Source organism: Pecten maximus, chromosome 19, assembly GCF_902652985.1.
Source record: "Pecten maximus chromosome 19, xPecMax1.1, whole genome shotgun sequence".
In the NCBI taxonomy this organism is placed as follows: domain Eukaryota; kingdom Metazoa; phylum Mollusca; class Bivalvia; order Pectinida; family Pectinidae; genus Pecten; species Pecten maximus.
In genome coordinates, this window is record NC_047033.1 from 12315409 (window position 1) to 12341181 (window position 25773).

At 34.8% G+C, this 25773-nt stretch overlaps 1 protein-coding gene across 3 annotated transcripts; it reads left to right on the forward strand.

The window, feature by feature from the left end:
• The first annotated feature begins 7451 nt into the window (after positions 1–7451).
• LOC117318156 lies at positions 7452–20101 on the forward strand. Of its 3 annotated transcripts, none has more exons than XM_033873172.1 (8): positions 7452–7531; positions 8568–8721; positions 14390–14526; positions 15259–15391; positions 15952–16091; positions 17131–17205; positions 17748–17869; positions 18887–20101. In XM_033873172.1, exons 2-8 carry the CDS (start codon positions 8610–8612, stop codon positions 19080–19082), a joined length of 915 nt encoding a protein of 304 aa, XP_033729063.1. In that variant the 5' UTR covers positions 7452–7531; positions 8568–8609; the 3' UTR covers positions 19083–20101. The 3 variants fall into 3 exon arrangements, 2 of the variants coding, with proteins under 2 accessions (XP_033729063.1, XP_033729062.1); XM_033873171.1 differs by lacking the exon at positions 8568–8721 and adding an exon at positions 11022–11204 and having other exon boundaries at positions 7460–7531; XR_004530306.1 differs by lacking the exons at positions 7452–7531; positions 8568–8721 and adding an exon at positions 10723–11204 and having other exon boundaries at positions 18887–19332; positions 19731–20101.
• Positions 20102–25773: the final 5672 nt, after the last annotated feature.

Below are 25773 nucleotides of genomic sequence, written 5' to 3' on the forward strand. Positions count from 1 at the left end.
TTACTATAGATGATGTCTACACTGCCGTTTTGCTGACGATATACCGCATACACCTGAACTCTCGCCTCTCCTTCTCCTCACTGACCTGTGTTACACACCAAAACTTCAAATGTAAACTTAATCACAGAGAGGCCATCAGAGGGGGAATATATATTTTAGTGTAGCAGTAGTGATGATCGTGTTCCGCGCTATACCTCAGCTGTATCTAAGTACGTGATACTATGTGTACGTGTTACTGTTTCTGTTTTAATTTTTGAATTTGAATTTCAATACAGCTGTATTAACAAATATAAACATTTTTTTATCTCGGAACTATCATGAAAGGCCAAGTGCTTTTAAATTCAATACTCTTTTTAATGTTGTTGTAGTCGATGACGCATTGGTTTCACTTTTGAAGTTCCTTAAGAAAATAAGTATTCGACTTGACTCTACGTTAGCAGTGCCATTGTTTATAAAATGTAAGTATATATATATATATATATATAGAATAAAGTTGAAATGTCCATGTGACGGTAAATAATAATAAAATAACAAGAGATCCCAGAGGGATCTTGGCGCCCACCATTGAATGATCTTTATAGGTTCCATGTCAGATTGATCTTTTCCCTACTTTTCCCTTCCTCTAAGTCTTACTTATCTGTGTAAATTCAGAAACAGCCCTCTAGTACTATTCAAACAAGGGGAACCTATATATAGAATTTAAGATTTAGCTATAATGGCTGTCTGTCGGCCATGTTGTTTTCGTATTGGTCCCAGTATGCAAAACTAGGCACTGAGGGGAACCTACATATGAAATTTGAAAAAGATCCCTTCAGTACTTTCACAGAAATAGCGATAACAAACTTCAATTGTCAAAATCCAAGATGGCTGCCTGTCAGCCATGTTGTTTTCTGATTAGTCTCAAAATGCAATATGCATAACTAGGCACTGAGGGGAACCTGCATATGTAATTTCAGAAAGATCCCTTCATTACTTTCTGAGAAATAGCGATAACAAATTTTAATTGTCAAAATCCAAGATGGCTGCCTGTCAGCAATTTTGTTTTCTGATTGGTCTCAAAATGCAATATGCATAAGTAGGCACCAATGGGAACCTCCATATGAAATTTGAGAAAGATCCCTTCAGTTCTTTCACAGAAAAAGCGATAACAAATTTCAATTGTCAAAATCCAAGATGGCTGCCTGTCGGCCATGTTGTTTTTCGATTGGTCTCAAAATGAAATATGCATAACTAGGCACTGAGGGGAACCTGCATATGAAATTTCAGAAAGATCCCTTCATTACTTTCACAGAAATAGCGATAACAAACTTTAATTGTCAGAATCCAAGATGGCTGCCTGTCGGCCATGTTGTTTTCTAATTAGTCTAAAAATGCAATATGCATAACCAGGAACAAAGAGGAACCTGCATATGAAATTTGAGAAAGATCCCTTCAGTACTTTCACAGAAATAGCGATAACAAACTTCAATTGTCAAAATCCAAGATGGCTGCCTGTCGGCCATGTTGTTTTCTAATAAGTCTCAAAATGCAATTGGTTTCTAATAAGTCTCAAAATGCAATATGCATAACCAGGAACAAAGAGGAACCTGCATATGAAATTTGAGAAAGATCCCTTCAGTACTTTCACAGAAATAGCGATAACAAACTTCAATTGTCAAAATCCAAGATGGCTGCCTGTCGGCCATTTTGTTTTCCGATTGGTCCCAAAATGCAATATGCATAACTAGGCACCAAAGGGAACCTATTTATGAAATTTGAGAAAGATCCCTTCAGTACTTCCTCAGAAATAGCGATAACAAACTCAAATTGTCAAAATCCAAGATGGCTGCCTGTCGGCCATGTTGTTTTCCGATTGGTCCCAAAATGCAATATGCATAACTAGGCACCAAAGGGAACCTACATATGAAATTTGAGAAATATCCCTTCAGTACTTCCTCAGAAATAGCGATAACAAACTCCAAATGTCAAAATCCAAGATGGCTGCCTGTCGGCCATGTTGTTTACCGATTGGTCTCAAAATGCAATATGCATAACTAGGCACTGAGGGGAACCTGCATATGAAATTTCAGAAAGATCCCTTCATTACTTTCACAGAAATAGCGATAACAAACTTTAATTGTCAGAATCCAAGATGGCTGCCTGTCGGCCATGTTGTTTTCTAATTAGTCTCAAAATGCAATATGCATAACCAGGAACAAAGAGGAACCTGCATATGAAATTTGAGAAAGATCCCTTCAGTACTTTCACAGAAATAGCGATAACAAACTTCAATTGTCAAAATCCAAGATGGCTGCCTGTCGGCCATGTTGTTTTCTAATTAGTCTCAAAATGCAATATGCATAACCAGGAACAAAGAGGAACCTCCATATGAAATTTGAGAAAGATCCCTTCAGTACTTTCACAGAAATAGCGATAACAAACTTCAATTGTCAAAATCCAAGATGGCTGCCTGTCGGCCATATTGTTTTCCGATTGGTCCCAAAATGCAATATGCATAACTAGGCACCAAAGGGAACCTATATATGAAATTTGAGAAAGATCCCTTCAGTACTTCCTCAGAAATAGCGATAACAAACTCAAATTGTCAAAATCCAAGATGGCTGCCTGTCGGCCATGTTGTTTTCCGATTGGTCCCAAAATGCAATATGCATAACTAGGCACCAAAGGGAACCTATATATGAAATTTGAGAAAGATCCCTTCAGTACTTCCTCAGAAATAGCGATAACAAACTCAAATTGTCAAAATCCAAGATGGCTGCCTGTCGGCCATGTTGTTTTCCGATTGGTCCCAAAATGCAATATGCATAACTAGGCACCAAAGGGAACCTACATATGAAATTTGAGAAATATCCCTTCAGTACTTCCTCAGAAATAGCGATAACAAACTCCAAATGTCAAAATCCAAGATGGCTGCCTGTCGGCCATGTTGTTTTCTGATCGGTCCCAAAATGCAATATGCATAACAAGGCACCAAGGGGAACCTACATATGAAATTTGAGAAAGATCTCTTCAATACTTTCTCAGAAATAGAGATAACAAACTTCAATTGTCAAAATCCAAGATGGCTGCCTGTTGGCCATGTTGTTTTCCGATCGGTCCCAAAATGCAATATGCACAACTAGGCACCAAGGGGAACCTACATATGAAATTTGAGAAAGATCCCATCAGTACTTTCTCAGAAATAGCGATAACAAGCATTGTTTACGGACGGAGGGACGGACGGACGGACGGAGGGACGGACGGACGGACGGAGGGACGGACGGACGGACGACGGACCACGGACGCAGGGCGATTTGAATAGCCCACCATCTGATGATGGTGGGCTAAAAAGCCAAACACAGATCTGCTGTCTCCCTAGTACTTTCGCGGCTACATTCTGCCGCTCTTATAATAATTGATAATCCCCTGAAGAGCGGCAGAATGTAGCCGCGAAAGTACTAGGGAGACAGCAGATCTGTGTTTGGCTTTTTATTTTATTATATATATATAATGTATATCGTGTATGTAATTATCTACATTATAAAATGAGAATAAAATCATTGTCATTTTCCTAAATATATTAATCTTCTATATTTGTATATAAATACATGTATATTTATGAGAGATACATGTATAATGTATAGCTGTATGTTCACGTATCCGAAGCCCTTCATAATCGTTTTCTTCATTATCTTCTTAATAATATTAAGCTTTAATAATTTCTACTTTTATGATAAAAAAATATTTCAACAATATCTCATTACATTTAATTATTATTTCAAAATGAAAATTGAAAAATGCAGCAACTTCCATGAAATTCAAACATGCATTTAAATAGTACAGTGTACCACAGTGACTTGAGAATGTGTTATAGTCTATAAATGCAATTGGACCTTCCCTAGTGTGTATCGCTCACTTTGAGAGTTTTTGGGAGCTAGATTAAAATTCGGTAAAAATTTCGGTGTTCATTATATAGAGATTCAAGTGCAGTGTGCATTGTAGCTGAAGTCGTGGTAAGGAATATTCACAATTAACGACAATGGTTTCAGTAATACAATTACTATACAATGGTGAATACACATTTAATTATACGTGTAGCTCTGTAGTAACACTGGATAGTTTGTACATGTAGGAGTTGTGCTGACAGCGTCAGTCTTTTTAGCTTGATGTTTACGATATGACGTCAAAAGTCTTTACTTCAAAAGCTCTGTTCAGATACCCCCTCATGGGCCCCTTAGTGTTGTTCCTGTGATAAACACACGGAATATCTCAACAGAATTTGGTACACTGTTTTGATTAGTTTAAACACCAAAACTTCACGGAAACACATATTTAAAAGTACATTGCCGTATCGCAAAGTCTTTGTATCTATGGCGACAACATGTCTGCTACATATGGATAACTGTTTCAAAACCTATTTTTGGGTTTTATTTTATTCGGTGATATGGTTATAACGACAAACATTTTACTAACGTTCACAAATGTAAACGACTTTTAATAACATTTTGAATGTATTTAATTAAAAGAAGATATAGTAGTGTCCGTGCCAAAGACGAGAATCTCATGATAACAGAAGACAATGAATGATTCAACATATAATAATTGCTCTGGGGGCATGCAACGGGCCTCTCGTATGATGTTCAGTGAGGTAGTCACCAACTACTACAAAGATACCGCGCCTCAAAATGACCCTAACATTGCATGGGGCGATAAACCCAACAAACAAACTAATAATGTACCGAGACTTAAATCATACACCAACATTGTATATAGTTTCGCGACCAGAACATATATTACAATATTTCTAAAAACGTGGCCGATTATCGGGAGATAGTCTCGTTTATTTGGAGATGAACTTATCAGCATGGCAAGCTTGTCTTGTTTTCCTAGTAATTTTCCAATTTATTGCTACGATCTTGTCCGCAATTTGACATTATCTTCTTTTCTCCACTCGGATATGACACTGCTTACTCGGAATACATCTTCCTTGTACATTGACGATATGATATGTCCATTTTGTTTTGCTTCGGCTTTTAATCTAAGTGTATAACTCTATGATGAGCAAGCCGACAAAGAACTGTATAAAAAAAATCACAAGCGTGAATCAGCTCAGCAAGAAACAATTTTACTTAATGAAATTGTAGACCTATACATGTTTAAAAAAATTGTCACTGCTAAGAAGTTTTTTTTGTTTTTTGTTTTGCTTATATATAGACCTTTGATCGCGACTGGACTCTAAGAGAACTCTGATGATGTCGCTGTGGACTAGTAGTATGAACAGCCACTTTTATGAATGAAGTGGTAGCTGAACACAGATTTCCTACGTAGACGTGTTTATATACACGTTGTGTGTACGTATGTCTAAAACTTCCACAGGGAATATTGAGGCCTCGTGATATGTATAGACAAGTTTACACTTACGTTGTAAATAGAGTCAGAGCAATGGAAGGAAGTGTTCACAAAATAACGATTGTATATATCATCTCACAACTGTAACATACAATACACACGTATGGCAAGTCAAGTTATCTTTTATCCATGGAGCAAATGTTGGTCCAATGATCAACCGAATCATATAAGATATCTCACTTAATTATATGAGATATCGTATATACTTTATAAGATATTTCTATATAATAAATGAAATAGCGTATATACATGTAATTTATAAGGTATACACTATGTATCATATACTTTTCTGTATCTCATAAAGTATTTAATATATCTTATAAAGAATATTAAAGAAACGCCGATGTGGCGCAGCGGTATAAGCTGCGGGTATTTCTGGCTAGGCGATTGGGTGTCGTAGACCGTGAGTTCGAGGCCCGGATCAGGGCACGAGTCAAAAAGTTGTCTTCCTTCGTCATTTGTGTTGCTAAGTTATATATCTATTTATTAGCGCAATGTATCATATGCAATATGTGTTGGTGATCCGAAGATATATAGATTTGAATTTCCTGTCGTAGTTGTACCGAGAGAAATACATAATATATATATTATATAAGATATATTATAAAAGATATAAGATATCTCATAAACTTTAAATAAGATATATAATTTGGCTGCGAAGATCAACATTGCTCCGTGAATAAATGACAACTTATAATTTGGTCTTGAACGGTTCTGTTTATCTCTTCTGTCTGTCGTCATGATCACTATTCAATTTCTTTATTGACTGTGGGCCATATTGCCCATTAGTACATACGTGAACAGCAATACAAAATACAAAATGGAGAACGAGTTAAGAATCTGTACATATAGCTCAGCATAACTTTTAGGTGCATTGTAGATTGGTCCCCTGTCATTAGAATATCAAAATTATAAATAAAATTGAGCTTTAGGATTTTGGTCACTAGAATATGTCTGATTCTAAGTTTTAAACTAGGGGCAGATAATCTAGTATTAGAATTTAGCTTGGCAATTCTCAATGCAGTAAAAAAAACTTAAAGTGTCTTTATTGGGCAGTCTAGTTCATTGTGATTCACTCAGTCGAAATATCTTCGTCGACTATAGGAGACGTCACATAATACTTAAATTGTACTTTCCTAAAAAATGTTCCTCGTTAGACCTCTCTTCGCACCTTTTAGCGACAGAAGTTGAAATGAGTTTTGAGCTGCATCTTGAAAAGTTAACCGACAACACTACGTCCCACCAGGGACTTATATACTAGTATATAGGTCTCTGGTCCCACCAGTCGACTTGACCGTTCGGATCGTCCGTCTATCACATTCTTCTAATTACTAGGTAACACATGGATTTGCTTAGTACAGAGACCTATATACTAGTATATAGGTCTCTGCTTAGTATAAGCAGAGACATATAGATCTAGGCCTATAGATATATGTCTCTGGTATAAGTCTTGAACAGTTGGCCAGGGTCATCGAAGCCATTTTATTTATTTATTATGTTAGCTATTTTATTTATCTATTTGTCAGCTGTCTAGCAGTTGCATCTACCGACGTATATTTTCACATACACACAGGGACTTGACACGATCGGATCGTTAGTTAAAATCGTGCCAATACCCTGTGGACATATGTTTGACAGATGCTCAATAACATTGATACTAAAAATAGAATTACAGTAGTACAGACACCAGCTCTTACGGCAACATTCCTTTTCACCATGACCAAGGATGAATTAAGGGGGCGATATTTAACCAAGCAAACACACTTAACTTACATGTATGTACTTACCAGAGACATCACGCAAACCTCTGTCGTTACGAACCTCCAAATGGAGATTCTCTGTTAAATTTGTAATTCCGTCAAAGTTTGATTAATTAGATTTAATTAAAGAGTGTCTTCTATTTTCTATTTATAACACTAGCTTTATGAAATTAAGACAGACTTAAACTTTTCAATCTGTGTTCTACGCACAATCTTGACTAAAGGGAAACAACTCCCAACGAGTGACGGAAGATTTCAAACGTAAAACATTTACGCAGTTGAGTCCAAAATGTAAGTAGAGACAGAGAATAAAGACTGGGGTTACTTAGTGTTATCTTGTTTAGCCAGGAAACAGGAAAGATCTTGTCCTCGACGTTGGAAAGGTAGGGTGTTGTCATCAGCGATGTTCCTAGATAATCAAGGATTGCTTGATTAATGTTTCATAATTAAGATGGATAAGTTAACAAAATATTTTAATGTCGATATGATTTCACAAATAACAGATCTGGCGATCGGGGGTATTTCGTAATCAATTCCCTGTAATGTGAGGCTGTGCGTGCCTCCAAGCATGATTAGGGAAGTTGTAGGTATATCATATTTGCATTTATTAGTCTGATTATATTAGCACTTAACACAATATTCACACTTAAGTGCTGTTATGTGCGATGGGAACGCCAGATTTATGTTACATTACAATATAATGCACTCAACATAACTGAAGGACTTGTGTACATTTTGGGAAAACCGCCAACTTGCGTGTAATACACAAACTGGTATTGCCTAATATCCCAAATGGTGTATGTCCTTGTTACGAAGAAAAGCCAAAATCACTAGACATTATGAGCTTAACTTTTTAGGGGAAAAAATCGTTCAAATTACATTTATTCATCCTACAAATGCAAAAATAAGAATTATTTACACATTGGATAGTACTAAAAAGACATATTTATTAAAGAAAGACAGAGTTTAACATATCTTTATGTAAATGTAACAATTAAATGCTTGTAAGATTGCATTTATTGTCAATATAAATGCAATCTGGGTGACAGAAATAGTCATGCTACCTATTATTTATTATAACCCTCTTTTACCCAGATTGCATTTATACTGATAATAAATGCAATCTAACAAGCGTTTAATAATCAGATGTGACAATTTTATGCATGGATAATGTTCATCTCAAATCTCAAGATCTATCACTTTAAACTGAACACCTTTACAAACTGGTCAAATATTTTGGTCCATGATGACATGGTTATATACTACATGTATATAAAATATGGTTATATTATAGACCTTTGTAAAGATGGTTTTAAAGTCAATTTTGTTTCATAAACAGTAAAAGCATATAATCATTATGATGAGATCAGTCGTAAGTAAATGAATGCAGATTGATTAAACTGCTTTTGTTTGTTTCAGAAAACATTCCTTTCAGTTAGATTTAAGGGATCAGAGGAGACAATGGGTGACGGTTCGAAGGCTTGTTTTGTAGTTCTAGGAATTGTTGCTGTAATCGTTGCGCTGGTCATTGGTTTGGTTGCTACATCCCTGAAAAAACTGGCCAGCGATGAAGGTTGATTCCCATAACTTTGCTATAGTATATATCCATGCACGCATGCATGTACATGTATACAGCATGATTTATTGTCTTACTTGGATTAGCCTAATTTTGAATTCCTCGTCTGATTTTGTTTTTCTTATTTCTGATTGTCTCCCCAAATTTCCATAATAAGTGCATCCTTATTGGTGACTTACAAAAGTTCAAGAAATTTGAAATGGAGAATTACTTACATTCTACAACTATTTTAACAATCTGCAAGTTTTACAGAAGTTGGTAATTATTGATGTCTCAGAAATTTTGTTTCCCCAAAATTTTGACTAATCCCTGTATCACTTTAAATTTGCTTGGTGCTTGAATTCTATGTATTCTAATAAACGCCCCCACCCTAATAAACTTACCATGGCACAGTTATATATCTATCCACGTGTGTCCAGAGGTAATTATTTAAAGGATATGATCCAACATAAAACTAACACAAACCACAAAACAAAGTTTCAGTAACTATATACATAGTACCACTATATGTTTCATGGTGTGAAATGGGTACATACAACAGATCTCACAACTTACCGACTCTGAAATTTTTATCTCCATTAAACCCCCCCCCCCCCCCACCTTGGAAAAATTTCACGCCCCCAGGGCGTTTATTAGAATAAATATGGTAGATATACCTGTACATGTATTTAGATATACAGTGTACCTGTACATGTATTTAGATATACAGTGTACCTGGTATACAAAATTTGTTGTAAAACGTAAGTGCATGCATTTGCCTGGTGGAAGGTCTAATATGAAAATCACATGTTTTAATTTTATCCTCCAGTTCCTCAAAGTGAACCTGGTTATCATAATAATGCTGTAAATTATAGAATTACCCGTATCTGCATTTTACCAGTGTAGTATGTCAAGGTCTTCACGATTATACACAGCTATTTAAATTCATCCGATGGATCTCTTATAATCCCTAGCATATCTTTCTTAAAACAGACAGATATTTGAAGATTGAAATGGTTTTCAATTATTATGTAGAGAAAAAAAAAACATGATACATTAGTAGGGATGTTTATGTGTGTAATGTAGACAGTCCGTATGATATAAGGACAGCTATATAAATATAAAGATTTTTTTTTTTTTTTCACATTTTCCTAAGAAAGTTTTATTTGAAATTTTGAATGTTCAGTAGCTATAGCTGTATATCAGAGATTTTTGGTATTTCTGACAGTTATTATATATACCCAGAAACCAACCATTGTTATTAATATCTTTATTGAAAAATCAAGAATAAAAAGCAAAATGCAAGCATGCATATACCTGGCATATCCAATGTAAACCCAATATATGATAACGGCAGCCTGAAAAATGGTACATTTAGAAATGGGAAAAATGAAAATGATTATTTAATTCATTGTAAATTTATCTTTACACTTACTTCATTTTGTGATAATTATGATCGCAAAGTAACTCGGCCATTTTCATGTATATGTATATGGTGTTACAAACACACAAATCTCTGGTATACACACTAAATACTCTAATTCATTAACATCATAGGGACTTGGCAAAATATCCCAGCCCAAGATACAGATAAAGCATATAATATGCACTTTGTGTTGAAAATGTCAGCCTGGGTCCTATGATTAAAAAAGCATTCCATAAATATTGGTATGTTATATTAATATTAATGATTATGATGAATAACATTCAATGCACGCCACTTACACCATAACCTGTAGCAATGTGCCTGTCCATCCATTATGTAACGTACAGAAATCTGTCCTGCAAAATTATATCTTTAAAAAAAGAGTATTGGATTACTTAGTATTAAAACATGCATGATTTTTTTTTGCCGCGGTGGCCAAGTGGTTAAGGTGTCCCGACACTTTATCACTAGCCCTCCACCACTGGGTTGCAAGTTCGAAACCTAGAAACCTACGTGGGACAGTTGCCAGGTACTGACCGTAGGCCGGTGGTTTTTCTCTGGGTACTCCGGCTTTCTTCCACCTCCAAAACCTGGCACGTCCTTAAATGACCCTGGCTGTTCATAGGACGTTAAACAAAAACAAACCAAAGAAAAATGGAATGCAATCAAAGTGTGAAATATCGTCTTTTCATGTTTTTTTTTTTCCAGTTTGTAATTTTTTTCTTTTTTTTTTTTCATTCAGATACTGCCACCTACAGTATTGCATGAATCCTGTACCAACCTAATCCTTAGACTCACTAAGCCTTGATTTTTTTTGTTTATGTGTTGTATCGTAATTTTTTATATAAGCATGCAATTTATCTTTGTTTGTCTTTTGTTCCATTTTTTCCAGGGAGCATCCCAACTTATATTCCTTTACCTACAAAGTGAATCTGAAACAGCTTAAATTAGAAAATGGCTTTAGATGAAAGTACAAAAAGGAAATGTTTTGTGGTTGGTGTCGTTGTGGTTATAATCTTAGCCATCACGATTGGTTTAGTAGCATCGTCTCTGAAGAAGCTTGCATCTGATGAAGGTATGCATGTTTCTGAGGCTGAGAATGATTCCTCAACAGGATAGCCTCACAGTACATTAGTCTATCATGTATTGCTGTAGGGTAAGACTTTCTGTAGCATCTTGTCACTTCAAGCAATAATAAGCTTTAGAAAGAATAATTTATTGGAATGAGAAAGGTATTATAACACTACAGAATCAAGATGCTTGGATTTGAAAACTATTTTCAGTTATGATTTTTTTTTTATAGAAAATACAGAGAATCATTGAATAAATAATTGAACTCTGAGATGCGAGACAGAAATACTAAAATCAGATTGTAAATTGAAAAGAATTGTTGACTGTCAGGATGGTTATAAAAACCTTGATTTTTTAATGTCTTAAAAACCCACATCTTTCAAAGGCCCTGTATGGCCTTCTTGTACATCGTACATTATCTACATTTTTTATCTGTAATGTGATCAAGGAAAGACAAGACAGAGACTATTTTTGCTGCAATAGTGTTATAAATTAGCTCTCTAGAACCCTTCATTGGGCCCCTTGTTCTGTGAATCATCAGTACACTTGTCACTGTAGTAAACTGTACTCTTGTCCATTTTCTAACTCCATCATTTCATCCATGTAATTATAAGTGTTGTCACACATCTTGTAATTCTATTAAATCTAATATGCATTTTAATCAGGCTAGATTGGTCGTGCGTGCTGCTGTTGATTAAATTGGGCAGCGAGGTCTTTATGTGGTAGAATTAATGGCCTTTTTGTCAGTAATCAGACATACGTACATGTAAACTTCATTTGTTGCACAATAGTTGTGAAACAAGTTCTAGCAATGTATATTAATCACTCTTTTTGGCCCAGATGAAAATGTAAGAGTGTTCTTGCTGTCCTGGAATCAAACCCTGGCAGTCCAGGTAAAAGATAAGTGTTATCACTGTGCAGCCATCCAACCACTTCTTGAGAATGTCTAAATGATACAAATTTTTCTTGACAATTACGTACTGTGGCATGATGTGGATATGATCCCAAATGGGGCCATATAGATCACTGTTACAGATCAATAGGTCCTTTTAAAGGGTTATATACACTCGTAATTTCTCAGGAAGCTGATATATAACAGTCCTGTGCTGTTATAATGGACAGCAGGAAAGTGCTCAACTCCGACCGCTCTTGATATAATGTACATGTTAGCATGCAATGCGCCTTGTGTATATGACCAGCAGTGAGGAAGGCACCAACTACTACAAGCAGACTGGCCTAAAAATGACCCTGGCTAAACCGAGCTCTGTGTATATTAAAGGTCCATTGAGGTAGACATCAACTACTACAAGCGGACCTGGCCTCAAAATGACCTAGGCTAAATTTAAACTGGGACCTAATATTAAAGGTACATTGAGGTAGTCACCAGCTACTACAAGCAGACCTGGCCCCTAAATGACCTAGGCTAAACTGGCCTAATATTAAAGGTCTATTGAGGTAGTCACCAGCTACTACAAGCAGACCTGGCCCCTTAATGACCATGGCTAAAATGGGCCTCGTCTTAAATGTTTATTGAGGTAGACACCATCTACTACAAGCAGACCTGACCTCAAAATGACCTTGGCCGTTCATGGTAACATTTTGATATTTGGCACCACAGTCAAATTATTACCATGGAGTGATGTTCATTGAAAAACCTATTCTTTATGAACATCATTTTGTAACATTATAATAGTTACAAGGATTCACCCCAATTTTTATTGATATATTATGTGGGTTAAAGGTCATAAGGTTGGAGATCATTTCTTTACATTCTTTTGTAACAAAACAATTTATTTTAACAAAGCATCACAATGTCATGACTCAGAATAGCAAAGGCAATTTTTTTTTAAATCTAACAAAATTAATTGATAAATTATATCGGTACATGTACATATGCATGCTTTTTTAATATACATTGTACTAGGACAATAACATCATTATGTATTGCAATCAAAATACATATACATAACTAAATGAATTACATTTTGTATAAGAGAAACTTCAAATTCATTGCTGTGAATGTTCTAATGAAAGAATTTCAGTACTGTTTGAAAAAAAAATATAGAGTAATAATTTGGAATTATCAAACTCTAAAATAAAAAAATACACACAAAAACATATTTTGTGATTATTAATTTTATACAGCATTGGCATTGTTATCACAATCATTTGAGAAATCAAATGTATATAGTTGTACATTTATAGATCTATGTATTAAGTTAATTTCCTGAAAAGGAAATCTATAATTAATAGATTTTGTGAGTTATTGTTAATGTGAAAACAATTCAAAGTTAATGAAATGAATTTATAACAAATTGGAACTTATCATTGCTAGAGATACAAGACAGGCCATTGGGACAGTACTCCACCTTAAACCCTCCTTCATCCATAGCTTCATCACTAACTGGCATTTTAACATGTGGTGTGCTGTGCATGTGAACTACTTATACGATATTAACAACTCACACTCATTTTGAATAATTAGAGCATGGAAATTCTTAAATGAAAACTGCAGCAAAAATATTCAATGGAATAGTTATGTATTTATAAATGAGCTGAATGATGTTTGTGATTAAAGAAACCTGATGATGTTAGATGAAAGGTTTAATCAAAATACAACAGACCATTGTTATATTCCTCATTTGGATGTACAGTATATTGTACGTCTGAATGTGTTTGTTTTGATGTGCTAACAGGATTTAGTGATAAAGATATTGTAGTGTAATGGTGACAATGCACACTTACACAGGCTAAATGTCTCCAGGTCAATTCAGGTCAAATTCAGGTCAATTTCAGGTCAATATATTCAGGTCAAATTCACCTGAAAACAGCAGATTAGTCAATTCAGGTCAAGAAATTGACCTGAATTTGACATGAAAAAAAATTCAGATCAATTCCAGGTCAATATTTTTTCAGGTTTTTTCAAAACATTTTCTTAACATCTTTGTCAGATCATGGAAATTATAATATAAGTGTATGTAAGCAAAAGACTGTGATGAGTACAAATTCAACATATTGTAACTTTTTGTGTCTGCATGGGAATACTGAATAGCATATTTTAAAGATTAGTTTTGTGTTCTTGATTCAGAAAATGATATCGGTAAATAATAGTAAAAAAAATATGTCGAGTAAGCTGTACGTACCATCTTGGTGTAGTGTACAATAATGACATACATACTTTCTATTTAGTTGGTGTCCAGTATGACACGATTCAGAAGAATCTAGACACGGAGGTGAGAAAAGAAGGTCTGCACACTGGACCTCCAGGATTTGAATTCATCATCTTCCCCAGCGTCTACCGGTCCATGTCCTTCTCTGATCTGAGTGTATGTTGTTTTAGCTTCTCATTTCTTGAAAATAAAATATTAGTTGATTGTCATTCAGAAATTCATAACTATTTCTTGATAATTGATAAAATTAGTTGCCATTCAGAAATTCATATTCATTATTTCTTGATAATTGATAAAATTGGTTGCCATTCAGAAATTCATATTCATTATTTCTTGATAATTGATAAAATTGGTTGTCATTCAGAAATTCATATTCATTATTTCTTGATAATTGATAATTGATAAAATTGGTTGTCGTTCAGAAATTCATATTTAGTACATGTATTTCTTGATGATTTTGATTCATGACATGTGGACATTTATAATCTATAATTCTATTTTGATGACACGCTATTGTACAAGACCCATAGCCCAATACAATAGCTTGGCAGTGACAAATGTATGGTTCCTTCTGCATGTAGGGCAATAACTTTAAAAAAAACTTAATTTCAAACAATTTGGTTTTGGAACATCACTGGAGGAGGAGGGCAGTTGCAGTCATTTATTAGATAAATGTGTTTGGTTTGACTGATGTGGACAGGGGACAACATTTCGAACGTAAAAAAAATTGCTTTCTTATCATTTCTTAATCACTAATCATTTCTTAGATAAAGAGGCTGGTCAACTTCTTGGGATAGAGGGACGAGTCTTCAAATGTAAAAAAAAAAAATGATGGTGTTATGTTACAGTTGGACTATCATTGTTTAATATTTGATCTTCAAATTTTAGTGTCTAAACAAAGATGGCGTACAGATTGTACTTGATGTGACCTATCAGTACAAGGTAAAGGCTTCAAAGCTGAGGTCAGTGATCATCGACTTCCGCGACTATGACGGCTACAAGGATGTTTTGAAGTATGCAGGTGAGAATTGATAGAAATTCTGATATAAATGTTGGAGTTATCTCCCTTACCACTTATAAACTGCAACTTCACATTGAAAACAAGAACAGGCTATTGTACATTTTTAGCCCAAAGTTATCTCCCTTATCCCTTCGGGCTATTCAAATCACTTTTCGATCTGGGTACATGGTCCATAGTTTTTCTGTCTGTCAGTTAACAATCCTTGCTGTTGCTATTTCTTGATATTAAGTATTGGAAGGATATTTCTCAAACTTTATGCAGGTTCCCCTTAGTCCCTTTTTGTGCCCTTTCAATGTTGAGTCTTATGAGGGGAAAAAATGCCAACAGACAGCCATATTTGATTTTTTTTTTTGGCATATGATCTTTTTTCTATCTCTTGTTCACAAAAGTTCTTAATTTTGATTTCTCTTAGATTTCATATGTTGGTTCCATTTGCTTTAAAATGTTGAAGGGGAAAGAAGGGAAAAGTAGAAAATGGTCAGTCTTAAATTAATTAGATAAATCCAATAATGATTGTTTGATGGACTTGCTTGTATATGAAGCATGTTTATTTATTGTAGGCGAGTCAGCTCTCCATGAGGCCTGCAGTCAGTTCAATACCTCCCAGTTCCAGGCGGAGAGAGGGGCCTTCCAGGAAACTGTCCGTGCTAAACTCAAGGAGAGATACGATGAATTGAATGCTGGCATAACTGATCTACAGGTGGGGAGTTGATTGTGAAATCGTGCAAAAAATAGATCTGAAAAAATCAGCACTATCCTATCTGGTAAAAGAAGAAATGGTTGAGTTTTTGTAAAATTTGAAGTTCCATTTCCTAAATCAGCACAAAATGAGAGAAACTCAGATAATATACATTGCATGGTGAAATTATATCATACATTGTATGGTGATGTACTGAGAGAGAATTTAACACTTAATAAGCTGTAGAATGAGACTTGATTATCTTCCTAAGAAATTTATAACAAAAGTATTTTATTTTATGTAAATAATTATGAAAAATGCATGTAAAATGGAAACTTGAATACTGACATTTAATTTCCATCCTGTTTTGTCCATCGTTGTGTGGTGTTCACCATCTGTAAACTTTTAAGGAATGGCAGTTCAAAAAGTTGTTTTCTTCATCAAAGCTTCAACATAGCAGCCACAGCAGCCATTTTGTAACATAAGTGCACAATCATGGTTCTTGTCCTGTCGGTATTAGGGCGTCGGTTTGTAATATGCAACTAAACTGGGATCCTATCTTTTCTGCTCTTTTTAAACAACTTTCTTCTTCCAAATGTCTCCCTTGACCCCCCTCACTTTTTGGCCTTTAGTTGAGCGTTCACCCTGTGATGAAGGCTTTTGGTTCTGTCCTCAAGCTGAGATATACCTGAGTTTATAACTCACTATAGTCACTATACTCCTGTTTAGCACTGCAAATTGGAAGTAAGACAACTGGTTCATCGGTTGTCATTATAATTAATGTGACCGGGTGGGGTGGTATGCTACAGTGTGTTTGCACTATAAAATGGGCATCACTTCCACATTATCACAAGGAGACCAGCACAAATATGCTGTAGCCCCCAAAAACACACTCAACGTCTTGCGCACAGGGAAGGCCATACTTAAATGACCATAGCATACTGAACAATCATTTTACAAACTTCATCATCGGCTCAACAGTGGGGTTACACTAGTACTTGTGGCTTTATATTCAGATTTTAGATATTTTGTTTAGACTGGTGGGCTTCGTGGTTTGCAGGTTAGCAACATCGCACGTCCTTCTGAGTATGAGAGTGCTATCCGCAGCAAAGAAAGGGCACGAGAGGACATCCAGGTAAAAGACAAGAGTTGTCTCCCTTTTTGAATATTTTTGAACTTTAATAGAACATGTAATATGTGCTAGCCAATCTGCCTCAAACTTTCTGAAATTGTTGTGTCCATCATACTAACAAGACTTTGTACTTATGACCAATGCATAAAATATTTGTACATTTACAGTTTTTTTTTTTTATTTCAGTCTTAGTATGATTCTTATGTATACCTCTTTTATAATATCCTTGCAAAATTGAAATCTGAAAGCAATGCTGTTTATTGTTTTATCCAATTCTTTTGAATACTTGTGATTAATTTTCATTTTTGTACCTTTTGAATTCAGATATATGTCCTTTACCAAGTAATCATGTAAATTTTTATGTATAAGTGATACAAGATTTTATATAAATGATAGAAGATATTTTTTGTTAAACACAACAAAGAATTTTCTATTAAATGTTATGAGATTTCCTATAAAATGTTACAAGCAGTGTTACAGAACTCCTCTGTGTCTTGTCTGTGGCAGAGTATTTAGATGATAATATGTTATCCTTGTACGGGCAGGTTGCTCTGAATGAGAGACCACGTCTTCTCACTGAAGCTGACACAGGAAAGAGAGAGGCTGAGACACAGGCTCAAATCATCAAGGACAAAGCTAGCTCGGAGGCAAGGATTCTTGAAAACAGGTTGGTGGATTAGGTTATTTTACATATTTTTATGAACGGATTCAAGTGCTTGTGTGGCCAGTTACAGATAAATTCATAATGTTAATGCTAAAAACAAGCAATTTTTTCACGGAAAAAGTATAATACATTCATGTATAGTATTATAATGATATCCCATTTTCACATTGGTAGTTTCTCTGTACCAGACGAGTATTAAAAATCACATATTTTTCTTAGAACTTTAACAAGTATGACATGATGATTTTCATAAACATCAGACTGTATATATGGTTTGTTTACAATTGTTTTTATTCACTGTATATCTGTTTACATTTTTCCAGCAGTGTAATATCTTGTTCTTCCTCCATTTACCAGTAGTATGATATCCTGTTCCTCCTCTGTTGGCCAGCAGTGTAATATCCTGTTCCTCCTCCATTGGCCAGCAGTGTAATATCCTGTTCCTCCTCCATTGGCCAGCAGTATAATATCCCGTTCCTCCTCCATTGGCCAGCAGTGTAATATCCTGTTCCTCCTCCGATTACCAGAAGTATAATATCCTGTTCCTCCTCCATTGGCCAGCAGTGTAATATCCCGTTCCTCCTCCATTGGCCAGCCCTATACTATCCTGGTCCTCCTCCATTGGCCAGCAGTATAATATCCCGTTCCTCCTCCAATTACCAGCAGTATACTATCCTGGTCCTCCTCCATTGGCCAGCAGTATAATATCCCGTTCCTCCTCCAATTACCAGCAGTATAATATCCTGTTCCTCCTCCATTGGCCAGCAGTGTAAACTAATATCCCGTTCCTCCTCCAATTACCAGCAGTATAATATCCTGTTCCTCCTCTGTTGGCCAGCAGTGTAATATCCTGTTCCTCCTCCGATTACCAGAAGTATAATATCCTGTTCCTCCTCCATTGGCCAGCAGTGTAATATCCTGTTCCTCCTCCATTGGCCAGCAGTGTAATATCTTGTTCCTCTTTCATTATTATGTGTAATACTTTTTTCTTGTTACAAACTCAGGCTTTATTTATTTCAGGGCCGTTTCTGAAGCCAATGCTATCATAGACCAGTACAGTAAGGAAGCAGAAGCCTATGAGCTGATCCTCAGTTCATCAGGACTGGCATTCACAGTGGAGGGATTTATCTCATACCTTGGTGTTCGAGTCATTGCTGACGCTAAGAATCCTGTCCATATTGGCCTTCAGAGTCCAGCAAAATCTTCCTACACTTAGACATTAGAAGCAATGCCTTGGTATATTGGGATAGTAGCCACACCCAGTCTATTGGACTGAGGTACAATGTCCAGTATATTGGACGGAGGTGCAATGTCCAGTGTATTGGACGGAGGTACAATGTCCAGTATATTGGACAGAGGTACAATGTCCTGTATATTGGACGGAGGTACAATGTCCAGTCTATTGGACGGAGGTACAATGTCCAGTATATTGGACTGAGGTACCATGTCCTGTATATTGGACTGAGGTACCATGTCCTGTATATTTGACCTAGATACAATGTCCAGTCTATTGGACGGAGGTACAATGTCCAGTATATTGGACTGAGGTACCATGTCCTGTATATTGGACTAACGTACCATGTCCTGTATATTGGACTGAGGTATAATGTCCAGTCTATTGGACTGAGGTACAATGTCCAGTCTATTGGACTGAGGTATAATGTCCAGTCTATTGGACGGAGGTACAATGTCCAGTCTATTGGACGGAGGTACCATGTCCTGTATATTGGACTGAGGTACAATGTCCAGTCTATTGGACGGAGGTACAATGTCCAGTATATTGGACTGAGGTACCATGTCCTGTATATTTGACCTAGATACAATGTCCAGTATATTGGACTAACGTACCATGTCCAGTATTGAGTTAAAGTGTCCTGTATATTGGACTGAGTTAAAGTGTCCTGTATATTGGGTTGAGTTAAAGTGTCCTGTATATTGGACGGAGTTAAAGTGTCCTGTATATTGGACTGAGTTAAAGTGTCCTGTATATTTGGTTGAGTTAAAGTGTCCTGTATATTGGACGGAGTTAAAGTGTCCTGTATATTGGACTGAGTTAAAGTGTCCTGTATATTGGACGGAGTTAAAGTGTCCTGTATATTGGGTTGAGTTAAAGTGTCCTGTATATTGGGTTGAGTTAAAGTGTCCTGTATATTGGGTTGAATTAAAGTGTCCTGTATATTGGACTGAGTTAAAGTGTCCTGTATATTTGGTTGAGTTAAAGTGTCCTGTATATTGGACAGAGTTAAAGTGTCCTGTATATTGGACTGAGTTAAAGTGTCCTGTATATTGGACGGAGTTAAAGTGTCCTGTATATTGGGTTGAATTAAAGTGTCCTGTATATTGAACTGAGTTAAAGTGTCCTGTATATTGGGTTGAGTTAAGGTGTCCTGTATATTGGGTTGAGTTACAAAGTCCATTATATTGGACTGAGCGTCAGTGTCTAGTATATTGGACTGAGGTGCCATGTCCAGTATATTGGACTGAGGTACAATGTCCAGTATATTGGACTAACGTACAATGTCCAGTATATTGGACTGAGGTGCCATGTCCAGTATATTGGACTAATGTACCATGTCCTGTATATTGGACTGAGATACAAGGTCCAGTACATTGGACTGGGACACAATGTCCAGTGTATTGGACTGGTACACAATGTCCAGTGTATTGGACTGGGACACAATGTCCAGTGTATTGGACTGGGACACAATGTCCAGTGTATTGGACTTAGGGATAAGGTCCAGTGTATTGGACTGGTACACAATGTCCAGTGTATTGGACTGGGACACGATGTCCAGTGTATTGGACTGGGACACAATGTCCAGTGTATTGGACTTAGGGATAAGATCCAGTATCTTGGGAGATATCATTTGAACATTACTTCACTTTGTAAAAACAAATGCGTCCAAATTTGCATGAAACCAGCTTACAACGAAAATTTTCTTTTGAAGATTGATTCTTGCATATCTATTAGATATTGTGAGATTATATTTTGATTACAGGTTAACAATGAATACATAGTGACAATCTTTTTATAATGTTGTTACCATTTTAAAATTTCCTAAAATATCTTAATAGTCATATAAAATTAATCAAGTTATATACTAGAAATACACATGCTATTTTAAAGTCCCCAAATTAAGATAATTCTGAAATCCAATTTAATTAATTAGCATAAGTCAATAGGTGCCAAACACAAGCTTTAACATTATGTACCGTAATTACTTGATATCAATATAAGATAAACTTAAACATTATGTACCCGTAATTACTTGATATCAATATAAGATAAAATTTAACATTATGTACCGGTAATTACTTGATTTATGTACCGGTAATTACTTGATATCAATATAAGATATTTAGAGGTTGTTTTTGGATGTTTATGATACATGATATCTTGGCCATCGAACAAATATTGTAATGCATAATCTCTGAGCCCTCTTGTAATATTATGAATACTAATCAAATGAATATCGTAATACACAATCCATGACCTTGCATAATATTATTACATATACAGGAATGACACTGTTTTTGATGATGAAGATAGACACAAGGATATTCAAGTTGTACAAGTTTACTTAGAACTCATGAGCTTTTTTTTTAAAGATTTCAATATTACAATAATTGTGCCTTTCTGTAAAATACAACTCAACAAAACATTAATCATTTCCATTGAAATTTGTGTATAATCTACCATGATATGCATTCTTCAATATGATAGGTTGAATCTATGAATGAAACGAGAGTATATTTTAGAATTTTTAATTGTTATTATAATGTTTTTGATTTTTATTTAATTAGATTTAATTTAGAATATATTGATCACCAGGAACCAGAGATAATGGTCCTGTCATATTAATCAGGATACTCTTCGTAGATTCCAAAGTAGCTACCCCTTGCCCGGTCCGGTATGCGGTTTGCATGAGAGTTCTTACAACTGTAGGTGTATGTGCACAGGCCTCAAAACGTCCATTGATAATCAGTATGTTTGTATAGGAAGGGGGTCAATTTTGTTTGATAAACAAGATTATGCGATAGAAGTATGTGTAGTATATGTATCTGAATATGCATCAGAAAAGATCTGCGGAAAAAACATATTGTAATTAGATACAAAATTAATTTCTGGAATGTCTGGAATAAAAAATGGGGAATTATTGAAACCTTATTTATCAAATTGAATGATTAATTATTTCTTATATATATAGTATAGATACATTCAGTAATCAAATCTAAGATTGCCTTCTTTTACATCTTAAACAGGCTGTTTCATAGAAAGTGCCTTATTTTCCAAAAATGAACAAAATCAGGAATTTTTGTCCAAATCATTAAATTTTTCGCAATTCATCCAGGCACACGATGCTTTAAAAGTATTGGATTTTTTTTTCTTCAGATGAAAACAAATATCGATCAATATAATTTGGTCTTAAAACAAATCAAAAACTCCCTTTTCACATATAATGTTTTCTTTTTGATTAAAATGAGAGTGTGTGCAAAGTAAGTAAAAAATAATAATTATCAATCAATTATGCATGGTATGCACTTATAGATTGCATCCGAAATATGTTTCACATTTTGCAATGTTCATCACCTTACATCTTTTTTTCGAGGTGATTTAGGATTTGTTGAAAACTACTGAGGCATTGAAGTCGATCAATGAAGCCGAATATATCAATATATCCCAGATATATCAATATATCCCAGATATATCGCCGTAGAGCTGATTTGATGTCAAAACAATGCTCTTTTTAATTTCAACCTTTTTGGACAAATTTATCTTTTCTATAATTTCACACTCCAGCTTTTTTTCTATAAATATTTTGTTTTAAACTTTAATCTGTGATATGGACTTTAATTTTTGTATCTATTCTGTAATGTACTGTTGTCAGTGGAATTTAACTTTGTACCTGTGTATTAAACTTATTTATTTTCCAATCATTACATTTTAACTTACCTCTTACCTGTGATTATTTCAAATGTCTACTAAATGCATGTTTGCAGATATATTCATATGGATAGGTTTTAAGACAGGAAGAAAATTCATATTAAAGTATTCGTTGCAAATTTGATAAATTCAAAGCGACTAGTTTTCATATAGGGGAGAAATTCACAGGGTTCAATCTTCAGAAAGTGCATTAACTCACGAGACTGTTCTTCAGATAGGAAGGAAAAGCATAGAGTATAGTCTTTGAAAGTTGATCGTCAGGGTAAAGCATAGTGTATAGTCTTTGGAAAGTGGGTAAAACATAGAGTATAGTCTTTGGAAAGTGGAGTATAGTCTTTGGATAGTGGATATTCAGGAGCTAGTAAATGCGTAGGGTAGTCTTTGGAAAGTGGGTAAATTCACTGGACTGTTCTTCAGATAGAAAGGAAATACATAGGGTATTGTTTAGAAAATGGATCTTCAAGGAGTGGATAAATTCTTAGGGTATATATAGGCTTTAGAAAGTGGATAAAGAGGGATTGTTCATAGATATATTCCTTTAGAAGTTGATAAGTTAACAAGTACCTATGTATCGGTCTTTAGGAAATGAATGGATTCGTAGGGCATAGTATTTTGTAAACTGGATAATTCAAAAAGTTTTCAGATAAGGAGAAACTCAAATGGTAATGAAGTCTTTGAAAATGAATCTATTCAAGTTCTTAGGTATTGGGTGATTCTTAGTGAATAATAAATGATAGAATCATATTTATATACAGGGTTAAATAGGTATGTTGTTGGGGTCCTGAATTTATTTCTATACAGAGAACCAGCCAGACTTTTTTGGTAACATTTCAACCTCTACTCCTATTTGAGAGTTTCTCATTACTTTTAATAACCATTTCGTTACCTCTAACCAGAATATGCTTTGTTATCATGGGCAATCGTATGTATCTGCTAGATGCAGGATTGTATTGTAGATGTTGCTCCATAAAAGCCATCATATAGGCATACTGACTATATTTTAGTCTTACTAATGAAAATATGTTATTATTTTGTTTGTTTAACTTTTATTTAAGAGACTTGTGATCGTGTGTGATAATTACCTCATCAGACAATGGCAGTCACAATTTCACTACCGTTTCAGAATATTTAAAACATATCATGACTTTTTAATTAGTAAAAACAAGATCGACGTAATTATAATATTTGCTTGTTATAATAATCCTACCCATATTCCCTTTGTTTAATACATTTTATATTTATTTATATACATTTGCGGCATTAAGATATTTTGCATGTTATTCTTTTATGCAAAGGAATGTGCTTCAACCGATTGCTCATTGATACCTTCATTTGCTTGAAACATTAATAGTGGGGCCCAGTTGTTCAAAATGTGATCAGGCTAATCACAGTTTAACAACAATTTTAAAATTCTGATGATTCGATTCTGGTAAAACTAGCGTGATAATTTCTGGAGAAAATCAAGCACGCTCCAGTCTCTTTCTAGTTGCCTATTTTAAGGAATACACACTCGGGAGTTTTGAAATAAAGAAGAAATGAGATTTTCACTAATCAAGTAATTGAGCTAATCTCCTGTTGAACAACTAGGCCCAGATCTTGTTTGTTGACTAGCACACTGTATATGACTCTACGATACTGTTAATTAAGAAATCAAGTTTACAACAATATCTATGCTTCAAATGATGAGTCAACATTGTATTTTATGAATTAAACAAGGACCATACGAATAAATGCACTAATCTAAATTAAGAAATTAAAAGAGACCATGATTGTTTCTAAGACATGAATTTCCATTATAGAAGTAGCTGAATTACTAACTACTTACATACTCTATGCTTGCCCATTTAAAAAAATATGCCATTGGAGAGATTTTGCAGATTTTGATAATGCTTTAAGCTTTAAAGATAAACCAAGACTTCTGCTTTCTGCTCTGTCAGACCTCTTCAGTCCGGCTGAAGAAGCATGATAGGGCAGATAGGTTTGGGTATGACATTTGCGTTTGAATTGGTTGTGCACCGTTTTAACTTCTAGCAGAACATACCACAACGGCACAATTTACTAGATATCAAAAATCGTATAATGTAATAAACAGTCTGAGATTAGAGTGCATTACAATTAACCAATCTGAGTTTTGGATTGGTTAAAACATCCACTACGTTATGGAGTTAGTGAATAATGATGATCTGTATTTTAATCTAATCGTGTAAATATTTGTCCGTTTTTGACGTACATATGTAATACACGTGCAGAGATACATTTTTTAAGTAGTCGTAATAATGACCCGTAGTTCATTATCTACAGAATATTAACTTTAAAGATATATGTATATATTACGTTCCTGTCTGACGCATTTTATCATCCGTTTTCATAATGAAAATTGTTTGTCATCATGGAAATTTCAAGCTACAAAGAAATTTGACGAAAAGAAATCATTCAAATGGCTTTCTGTGTAGAATTTTCGAAAATAACCTCATTATTTTTTTTACATTAAATATTTTAAAGATATTTGAATACTCAAGTATTTTGTGCTATTAATGTTCATTATTTAAAAAAAAGGTAGAAATGGCATGAGACGATTTCAATTTCAATAAATGAACAAGGTACCTATATGCTCAATTAGGAATCGTTTTACCTTTCTATGCTACTCACTCAAATCAGGGAACATTTTGTCGAAACATTTATCTTTTGTTAACTTTATATTTGTTTGTAGCGCTGTTGTTTCTTTTCTTGTACACTCTTTTAATAGGGCTCATTGTCATGAAGTGTGCTTTATTTGCTTAATTTAAAGACATTAATGATATGTTTGTGCAAACATTATGTTTACTTCACTCTGAAAGCATCTTGTACTTTCAATGAGATTTGTTTTCATCTCTTAGACGGGGTTTATGGGTGTGTTGTACTGAAATTGACTTTTTCCATTGTTCCGGTGGCTGCAGAACGTGCAAATAAATATGTAAACTTA

Excerpts from the sequence above, each read along its gene's own strand:
- LOC117318156 (XM_033873171.1), top strand. The coding sequence starts at position 11,084 with ATGGCTTTAGATGAAAGTACAAAAAGGAAATGTTTTGTGGTTGGTGTC. Across the intron at positions 17,206-17,747 it reads GGGCACGAGAGGACATCCAG|GTTGCTCTGAATGAGAGACC; the intron begins GTAAAAGACAAG and ends TTGTACGGGCAG. Across the intron at positions 17,870-18,886 it reads GCAAGGATTCTTGAAAACAG|GGCCGTTTCTGAAGCCAATG; the intron begins GTTGGTGGATTA and ends TATTTATTTCAG.